This window comes from Sus scrofa, chromosome 1, assembly GCF_054392235.1.
Source record: "Sus scrofa isolate SSC_HxYL_T2T_F1_AM1 chromosome 1, Sscrofa_HxYL_maternal_Yorkshire_Landrace_v2.0, whole genome shotgun sequence".
Taxonomy (NCBI): domain Eukaryota; kingdom Metazoa; phylum Chordata; class Mammalia; order Artiodactyla; family Suidae; genus Sus; species Sus scrofa.
The window spans coordinates 101,601,333-101,611,757 of NC_139383.1; the positions used below are offsets into that span (position 1 = coordinate 101,601,333).

Consider the following 10,425-nt stretch of genomic DNA (forward strand, 5'->3'; position numbering starts at 1 on the left):
TTAGCCTAGTCAAGCCTGACCTAGGTCAGCTGAACCCCAGTTGATCCAAAGACAAATGAGCAAGAATTTTCAATGTCTAATGTGTAAGTGGTGAGTTTAGGAATGGCTGATATATGACATTATTGAGCTGATTTATCTAAGAATAGCATGATCACACTGTAGGAGTGGGAGGCATATTCAATTTTTTTTTTTTTTTTTTTTTTTTGCTTTTTAGGGCCTCACCTGAGGCATATGGAGCTTCTCAGGCTAGGAGAAATTGGAGCTGGTCTACACCACAGCCACAGCAACATGGGACCTGAGCTGCCTCTGTGACCAATACCACAGCTCATGGCAGCACCGGATCCTTAACCCACTGAGCAACGTCAGGATCTAATCCATATCCTCATGGATACTAGTTGGGTTCATTACCACTGAGCCACAACAGGAGCTCCTGGGAGGCATATTTTTGAATTGGTAAAACCTCCAGTGTATTTAGTGAAAGTGCTTTGAAAGGAGCTGTGTAAAAGGCCAAGCAGGGCAGAATGGGCATGAGGGACAGTAATAATAAAAATAAATAATGAATAATAAAAAGCAAATTCTAAATACCTAAGTAGGCAGCCAGCCTCCCTCCCTTTATTTCATCCAGGATAACACATAGGAAGAGAAGGGCATAGTACTACCACACTTGGGTAGATTCCTTTTCACCCCTCCTTTGTTGATAAATTATAAGAATAGAGTCAACACAAGATAAGTATGAGCCATGTTCAAATAGACTTCTTTAAGACATGTCTTTTCTTAGAAGCAACAAAACAGTGAATTTGTCACAGTGAGAAAATATAATCCAACACTGGAAAAAGTGGCCTACATAAGCATCAGGAACAAGCTTTTGAAAAATAAACACTGGAATTTGACAGCTGCCCATGCAGCTCTGATGGTTCTGTCCCCCTTTGCCTTCCTGAATTGGATCAGCCTCCCAGCAGGTAGTCACCACCAGACCTATGTCAAAACAAAACCCTGACTTGCTTTGCTATTGTCTTGCTCAGCTCCTTTTCAATGTACTTCATTATTTTTCTGCCTCCCATCATGTTTTAAGTCTCCTAAATTTTCAGGCAGTACACATGTCAGGGTCTTGTTGGAAGAGAAACTATATTGCCAAAATCTTCATCAACCTCTAGCTAATTTCTGCGTGTGTAAACCTCACCTTAAAATGTGGATTCCTGTTGAACAAGGCACAACAATTCTTTAAAGATACACAATTTCTTAGTGGGGACTAGGGTAAAGAGGTTGGGGCACCAAATGATGAGAGGTCTGGTGCCGGGGACCACCTTCAGCAGCCAGGGTATCCATCTGGGGATGGAGAGTGTCGACGAAGCACACGGAGACAGCCTCTTTGTCCATTCTTTCAGGGTGCTGGACTGCTCAAATTTTATTAGCATAGGTAACAGTTTATATAGACAGCTTAATTGTAACTTACATCACAGTGCTTACATCATATTCTCAAAGGTTAAATTTTAGACTATATGGTACAGTAGACATACATTTTGTTCTAAGAATTTTAATTAAAACTAACGGATACAATGCATCATGTAAAATTATAATGGGTACAAAACATTACGTGGAAAAAACATTATATGAAAATAAGGCAATTCGGTATAAAATGTCTTGTGGTTACTCTTAGCAAGCGCCACCCATTATTGTTTTAAGCTAATCTTTATCAACTAGAAAGGTCACAAGCACAAGAATTTAACATTTACAAAAATTCATTTTTCCGATTAAAGCTTGGGGTACTAACTTCAAAGCGTTATGGTCAGGGGATGGTATGAGAAAATATTTTTTATATCAAAGCAACTTTAATTTCATAAAACTTAAAAGCCCCCTACAAAACGTATTAAAAGCAAGATTATTATTTTTTTTCCATCAAGAACAATGTATGTCTAACCTATTCTAACCTATTATACACTCCACAATGACCTAACTCTAAAACCTATTCTTACTTGTAACAAACCAGTGAACACTTTGTTTTTGCTTACATTAGATCTGAATAGGGGGAATTTCACCAGGGTGAAACTCTTATTATTTTATTACTGTCCAATTTTTGTGGTTCCAATTTTATTGAATCACAAAACAATATAGAAAAATAACAAAGAATAACAAACAAATAACAGAAAAGGCTGAATAATAAGTAAATAACAGGAAAGACTGAATTTTCCCAGAAGCAATTTTTTTTCTTGCATTATTGTGCAAAGCCTTCATTTTGTTACTGTTGCCATTGTTGTTGGGTTAGCAGGTGAGCCTCATTATTTTTAGAACTTGCTCTGGAACTGTGCCCCTGGGTAAGCCCCTTTTCCCTGTTCCTAAACCTGCCCTCAGAACTGTGCCAGCGGGTAGGCTTTTTTTTCCTCAGTTAGGAACCCTGCCTTCAGAACTGTGCCTTCAGGCTAGTTCCCTTCCTTGGCCTCCAGTATCTCCTTGGCTCTCCGCAGTCTGGGTCACTCATATTTGAAAACTTAGTGAACACCCCCTCAAGGACTCAGAGGACCCTGGGTGACATCAGAAGTCTCTTTCAATTCATAAACTGGAAGATTCTTGTCTCAAGGTACCAAGACCTTAATGTACCAAAATTGATCTTAGCTTATGCCCCAGTTTATACCTGCTTCTTAGTCTAATCTTTCTCCCTCCTCTGAGGCACTGTGTGAGTGGAAATGAGACAGATTTTCAGATCTTGGATAATGGAAGAAAATATAAAAATATACTGTTAGCATGAGGAACAGAGAGGGTTAACCAAATGCATCCCAGGAACATCCATCCCTTCAGCCTTGTGCTTCCTGAAGCTCATGATCTTTCACAGAGTGGGAGCTATTCACTTTGCATATTTACAAAGAGTATAAATTGGTACACCATGAAGACTTTTAAAATGAGGGGATAAGGCCCGACTTGGTGGCCTGGCCATCAGGATGCCCAGCCACACTATGCCAGTGTCCATTTCTCAATGTCTTTGGCCTTTATTTCCAACATGAATCAGGCAGGTCTTCCACATGAAGCAGACCTCTCTGCCACTAGCACATGTGGGGCCTCTGGCCTCCTGCATGATGACCTGGGGGGGTGACGTTTCAAGTTGTGGCTGAACTCTTTTGGGGGGGGGGTTGTTGAAGTGAACAGAACACTGACCACTTCAGGCTGTCTTCCAGAAGTGCCTTACGGTCCACCTTCCTCGCCCCAGCTTCCTCTCCCATCTGTCTGCATGTGGAACCAATCTTCTCCATCAGCAGGGCTTAGAGTTATTATCACATCCCCTTCTCAAAGACTGACCCTTTTCTTTCCAGAAGTAAAAATGTCTGAGGAGGGAGCTGCCACTTCCTCAGCTTGAGTGCCAAGTCAAGATATTCCCATGATGCCAAGTCTTGCTTCTACATCAGAGATACCCAGAGGACCATCACGGAGCTCAGAAATGTCCTCCAGGACTCCTGACACTGAGGCACCTAATTGAATCTGTGTCATTATTTTCTAAAGGATAAGCTTATGGCTTGTCCATTACCTCCCCCTGGGCTATGGTGCTGGCTTCTTTGGGTGGAGACAAGGGAGCTATCTCTTTCTAGGCTCCTGAGAGACCCTGAAACCTTGGACTGTCATTTCTATAGAATGGCGGCTCTTCACCAGGGTGATTTTACCCCCAGAGGGCACGTGGCTAACGTCTAGAGAAACTTGATATCATTACTGAGAGAGTACAGGATCCAAGAGGTCAAGTCCAGGAATTCTGTTCCAATCCTACAATGCACAAACTCCTCCTATACTCGTACACCACTCCCACACCACCCCCCCACCCCAAACATGCACAACAAAAACTCCTCTGGCCCCAGAGGCTGAGAAACTCTAGTCTAGAACCAGTTGTCCTCTTCATGACTTATGGGGGAAGAACAAGAAGGAAAGACAGAAATTAGGGGCAAGCAGGTTCTGGCTCAATTTTAAGAAGACATTTCTAACACTAAAACTTCAAAACCAGGATGTGGTGACCTCAGGATATGGTGAGCTCCCTGTCAATGGAGGCATTCAAGGTGCAGCTCTGTCAGGAAGGGACTATGGTGGGAAGAATCCTGGAATGGGAATAAGGAGACTCAGCTCTGCCATAACTTGAGGGCCCTGGCAAGTCTCCATAACATTATTTTTTCCTCACAAACTGAAGACATTGATCCCCCTCAAAAAAAGGAGGTGATAATTAACAACAAAATTACATGTCTAGGATTGAAAAAAATAGTTCATTATCCAATTTAAAACTTCTAATTACCACTGATAAGGCACTAAGTATTAATTACCACAACATCCATAAATATGGTATGAGTAGTATATTTATGTTGCATTTTTTATAAGCACAATGTGTGGAAAGAATGAAACTGTAAAACACTTGTAAAAATGTTTCACATTGCCTTTTTAAAATTATTGCAGTGGAAGCCTTAAAATTATGGAGGTGGGAGAGAGGACAAGATGGCGGAGGAGTAGGGGGACACACTCACCCTCTCCCACAAACACAGCAAAAAAAGCACATCTACAGAATAAATGACTCACACAGAATAGCAACCAATCGCTGGCAGAGGAACCTAAACTCCAATAATGGCAAGAAGTTCGTAACATTACTGGGCAGATCGGGAGAAAAGAGGAGAGTGAGAGAAGGTGAATCCGAGTGGGACGGGCGCTCCTGAAAGAGAACTGAGGAGGAGAAAGGGATCCCACACCCTGGAAAGTCACCTACACAGGGGAAAGATCAAATGAACCAGAGGAATCTCCAGATGCAGAGAAGAGCGTAGCAGTAACTTGGAGTACGGAAAAGCCGATCAAGAACCGAACGGACCATCTGAACTATGGGCACAATCACCAAAAATTGAGACGTCTGGGTGGGGGCTGGGCACCAAGACCTCGGCTCCAGAGGGTTCAGTTCTGGGGCATTAATGTATGGTCAATTTGTGGAAGAAATTGTTCAGGTTGAACACATGGATTTTCTGAAAAGTAAAATTAGTTGGAATGCTGTAGTCAGAGAGACTTGGATTAACAAGATGTAATAATGTAGAATCACCTGTTATTCTCCACATATGTAGAGGCACATTGCAAGTATCTCTTACTTGCAGAAGGTTCACCTTAGCCATTTTCATTTTTTGAAGTTCTATGTTAGTGCATATTTTCACTTATGATAATGAAATCTGAAGGGGATTTTTACTTTAAAAAAAAAAAAGTTACCATACTAGTGTTGCTCTTTTTTAAAAGTGAAGTGGCATAACTTGAACTTTCAAAGAGAGGAAAATACAGTGGTGAAATATATTGCTACATGTGAGACAATTCTACAATATATGGATGATATCTCCTTGAAATTCAAAGTGCATTAATTATTAAGATTGCAGATAATTTTGTCTGTAGACTTAAACATACCACAGATAATCATATTTCATTAGAAAGAAAGTAGGTTCAAGTTTTAAAGACTTGGGTTGGAAGTTGTAGCTGAAACTTTGAAAGGAAACCACCTTCCAGTGTAATATTTCCTAGCACACTTTATGGATGAAGCATGCATGATGTAAGAGGCAAGTAACTTAGTGAAACTCTTTTGGATTTAATTTGCTTTTAGGTGAAGTGGGGATGCTAATAATGGAAACACCAGTTTTTACATGGGTAAATCAATGAAGTGAATATTCCTGGTAGTTGATAAACCATTAATTTATGGTATATATATGTATCAGAATTACAGAACCATAGCTTTGGAAACTAATCATATTCATTCAAATTTGATAAAAGATGCTTAAAATTGTTTCAAAGGACTCAATTCATGGTATGGAAAATGAAAACATTTCTTTTATATTCAAAACTATTGGCCATAGGATTTTAAGAAAATAGAGCAAATTCAGAGTAATTTCTAATTATCTTTGTGCCAAGTAAAGAAATAGATTGCAAATTAATCTTTTTCCCTTTTATAAGTGACTCTCTCCTTGCTTTTGGTAAATTCATATTACAAAAAAAACAAAAACAAAAAACAAAAAAACCCTGCTGTAATTCTTTCTTGCAACTGCCCCTTTTCTATGCATCTACTAAGAATTTCTATCCTTTCTTTGTTTTAATACAGGTTTAAGAAAAATTGAAGAAGCTCTGAGACCAAGGTGGAAAAGCCAATTTCATCCAAGTAACACCAGTGAAGAATTTAGTAAAGTAGTATAAGAATCTGGAGTAAAACATACTCTATATTCATAAAAAGAGGGTTATATAATTGTTTTTCCATTGTATATTCTGAAGTTATGAACATGAATATTGAAGCCTTGTGAAGAATATTAAATGTTATCAAGATAACTAATAAATACTTAGCCACTGTTAAATAATCAACAAATATTAGTTTTGGCCTTTATTTCTGTCACTGATCTGCAAGATTTCTTAGTTTCCTTTCACAATTTACAACAGATACAAACCTCCCTATGTACATGAATTATTAATTTCTAGGCATCATGCGCAACCCAAGTTACTCTCCTCTTCAACAAACACTTCATGGCATTTTTCAACTCTGTGTTCCTCACTGTATAAATTATAGGTTTTAACATGGGAGTGAAAGTTGCACACAACAAACTCACCAACTTGTCCACCGGATAGGTGGCCACAGGACATATGCAGATGAATATACAAGGGACATAAATGAGTACCACTACTGTAAAGTGGGAGACACATGTAGAGAGGGCTTTGCATCTTCCTTCAGAGCCAAGGGATTTTGGGGAGCTCAGAATGACTATGTATGAGGTGAGTAGCATGAAAAAAATGAGCAAGCACATGCCCCTAGTGTTAGCTGACATCACTATTCCATGCCAGGAGGTGTCAGTGCAGGCAACTTCCAACAGTGAGAAGAAATCACACATGAAGTGGTCAATGACATTGGGACCACAGAAGGGCAATTCAAGCACCAAGTGAATCTGCACAGCAGCGTGTATTATCCCTCCAATCCAGGCCACCACAACTAGGAACTGACAGAGCCCATGTCTCATGATAGTCATGTAGTGCAGAGGCTTGCAAATGGCCACATAGAGGTCATAAGCCATGGCAATGAGGACAATGATCTCTGATGCTGCAAGGAAATGTTCTAAAGAGAGTTGAATCATGAAGCCACCCCAGGAGATGGTTGTCCTCTGGTACAGCAGGTCAATGGTAATTTTGGGGGTAGCGACAGAGGTGAAGGAGGCATCTATGAAGGACAGGTGAGTGAGAAAGAAGTACATAGGAGTCAAAAGTGTGGGGCTGAGGGAGATGGTAATGACAATGAACAGATTGGCCAGCAAGGCAACCAGGAAAATGGACAAAAAGACCATGAAAGGTATTTTCCGCAAGTGTGGAACTTGTCTGAGTCCCAAGAGAACAAATGCAGTCACATTGTTGGGACGCATGTGGAAATCCACTTAGGAAAGAACACACTCCTGGGTCCTGAATATCTACAAAAAATAAAAAATGACATGTCTTCATCAGAAAAGTGTTATGGTCTCACTTTCTTAAAACTAGAGTCATCACTTTCAGTGAGGAGCATGTCCTTGGCAGACCTGCCCCAGTCTTTGTTTCAATTCTTCCTTACTTTCTCCACAATTTACATCTCTTCAGACACCTAGAACCTTTCACCCGTTAAATATCTGTGGTGCAACATGGGATGCATAAACACTATGCTATCTAAACAAGATCAGGTTTCTCCTCCTGCTTCTAACTCCGAGTGACTTTGTAGGTCATTTCAGTGTTTCATGCTTCTGAGCCCTCCTCTGTGTCTGAGAACTTACACGTTGTAATTTTCAGTTGTATCTTAGAAATGAAGAGTTGGCCCGCAGATTTAAGAATTATTCCTTCACTGATAATTCACATTTGAACTCTCAGCTCTAAATGTGCAAAGAAATACACCATCAGTAAATATCTATCACAAGCAGAGTGTTACCAGAAATATATATATATATAAATATATATTGTGACACACTATCCCTGGTACACATCAGAACACAAAAGTTATTCGAGCATGCTTCCTCCCATGCAGTAGTGCCAGGCATGGTGTCTTCAGTGTCTGAAACCTATTAGGTGATGAGTATATGCTTAGTGAGTTGCCATTCTCCATGGGCAAGAATAATACTGCTTCCCCAGATCATAAACTTGGGGGGAATTCAAGTGTTCTAGTTCTCCTGCTCTGTTTATCATTTCTCTCTACAATGTGAGAAATATAAATGGACACTGAAAGGAAGCTGCCGTCCAGTTTGATAGTTTCTGCCACATTTTATGTGGTAAAATTTTAAATTACCACTGGGAAAAACTATGTTAATTGTTCATTTTACTTTAGAAAATTAGTGGGCTTGTTAATTCATATTTTTTATTCTTCAAATTTATGTTCTACATCAAGTTAAAATAGTCATATTTAGTACAAGCACAGTTTTTGTCGATTGCATAAAAATAGACACCACTGAATTAATATTTATTACAAGGTATATCAAGCAAAAGGAAGTCTTTTACTCAAAAAATAAGGGTTTAAAAATACGTTTAAACTTATTTAAAGTTTAAATAAGTTTTATTTTAAAAACATTTTATAGTTTTAAAAAATAGGTTCTAAAAATCAAAATTAAATGTGGAGAAGAAGAGAAATAGTCTGCTAGGTAAGACAGAGAGATAATGTACTATACATATATACACAGACCAACACAAACAAACATAAAATTTATTGCTTTTTATAAATATTTATCAAAGTTCACACATTCAGCAAATTATTTATTGGACATGTACTATGTATATGAATGTGTTCACACAAAGTCCAGAAGAGTCTGCCTGTTAAATGCCCTTAATGCCAGAAATTCATTAACAAACAGCAGCGAGGACCCACTCATGATATATTTTTTCTTCTTACTCCCTTATTGTTCTGTTAAATGCATTCTCATGCCTTCTCCCATCTTCCCATACTGCCCATTTTCCACCATTCCTGGTTACAGGGTACTGCATTACTAATAGAATGAGAAATTTGGGACCATAAATTTCCTAAGGAAAGAGACAATAATAAATGAATATAATAAAATGGATTCTACAAAAAAACATGTCTTTTCTTTCAAAGATAAATGGCTAAAGAACTTTTTTTTTAATTATCCATAATGAAAATGCTATACATATGTGGAAACAAAGTACAGCAGCTCCATTGCATTCCCTTATTCTAAGTTGGGCTCCCCTAACAGATCATAGAATTATAGTGTGTACATAAATTAAGTGTTAGACACGATTAACAAAAATGTTTTAAAAATAACTATGAAAAAATAGAAATTACTTTTTCCTCCCCTTTGGCACCACAATACTCTTTCTAGGAATAAACCCTAAGGTAATTTTTTTTTAATTTAATGATATTTATTTTTACATTACAGGTTGGTTTACAGTATTCTGTCAATTTTCTACTGTACAGTAAATGACCTGATTACACACACACAGACACACACATACACACACACACACACACACACATATATGTACTTTTATACATGGTTTTTCTCACATTTTCCTACATTATGTTCCATAATAACTGACTAGATATAGCTATATTTTTAGAGAAGAACCATTATTTACTTATATGTTCAACACAATTACTGAGCTGTGAAATATTTAGAAATGCCATTGAATGTTCAACATCAGAAAAATGGATAATTAAAAGAGTGTGTCTCTGACATATAGCTTTCACAAGATGCTTTTAAAAATTAGGCAGTATCATAGGAGTGTACTTAACTTGTAAACTGAAGAAAATATTTGATGTAAATTTGAATTGTATAAATATTCTAATTTAATTCTAATTAAATTTGTTATCATTTTATATATTTTAAATATTTATCAATAAGAAAAAAATAACCCAAACTATTTTTACTTTTTTTATTTTATTTAGTTAGAATTAAATTAGAATAATTATGCAATTCAAATTTTCATCAAATATTTTCTTCAATTTATAAGTTCACTCCTATGATACCGCCTAATTTTTAAAAACATCTTGTGAAAGCTGTACGTCAGAGACACACTCTTTTAATTATCCATTTTTCTGATGTTGAACATTCAATGGCATTTCTAAAATAGGAGTGAACTTATAAATTGAAGAAAATGTTTGATGAAAATTTGAATTGCATAATTATTCTAATTTAATTCTAACTAAATTTATTATTATTTTACAATTTTAAATATTTATCAAAAAGAAAAAAAAGGAGCCCAAACTGTTTTTACTTCTAAATTGGTAGTATTATCTTTCAAGGTGTTTTGTATGCTGAAGAAGGGAGTAAAATTCCAGATTGGCATAGATGAAGAGAAATGATTTATAAGATCAGAAAGTCTATGATCAAATGATTTCCTGGAAAAAAAAATCTTACCTTTTAACTTGTCCACCAGGCTCAGGCCCTCAAACAGCTGTTAGTTTACTAAGTAAGAAGTAGAGTTTTAAGATTTAAAAGTGTC

The 10,425-nt window shown here is 37.4% G+C and overlaps 1 protein-coding gene across 1 annotated transcript; it reads right to left on the reverse strand.

The window, feature by feature from the left end:
* Nucleotides 1-6,339: 6,339 nt before the first annotated feature.
* LOC146406249 (olfactory receptor 4C3D-like) lies at nucleotides 6,340-8,985 on the reverse strand. Its single transcript, XM_085003195.1, has 3 exons — nucleotides 8,737-8,985; nucleotides 7,755-7,850; nucleotides 6,340-7,421 (listed from the first exon to the last, which is right to left on the reverse strand). The coding sequence occupies exon 3, from the start codon at nucleotides 7,374-7,376 to the stop codon at nucleotides 6,444-6,446; it is 933 nt and encodes a 310-aa protein (XP_084859321.1). The 5' UTR covers nucleotides 7,377-7,421; nucleotides 7,755-7,850; nucleotides 8,737-8,985; the 3' UTR covers nucleotides 6,340-6,443.
* Between the last annotated feature and the right edge of the window lie 1,440 nt (nucleotides 8,986-10,425).

Bases quoted from the DNA above. Each gene is read 5' to 3' on its own strand.
- LOC146406249 (XM_085003195.1), bottom strand. From the start codon at position 7,376: ATGCGTCCCAACAATGTGACTGCATTTGTTCTCTTGGGACTCAGACAA.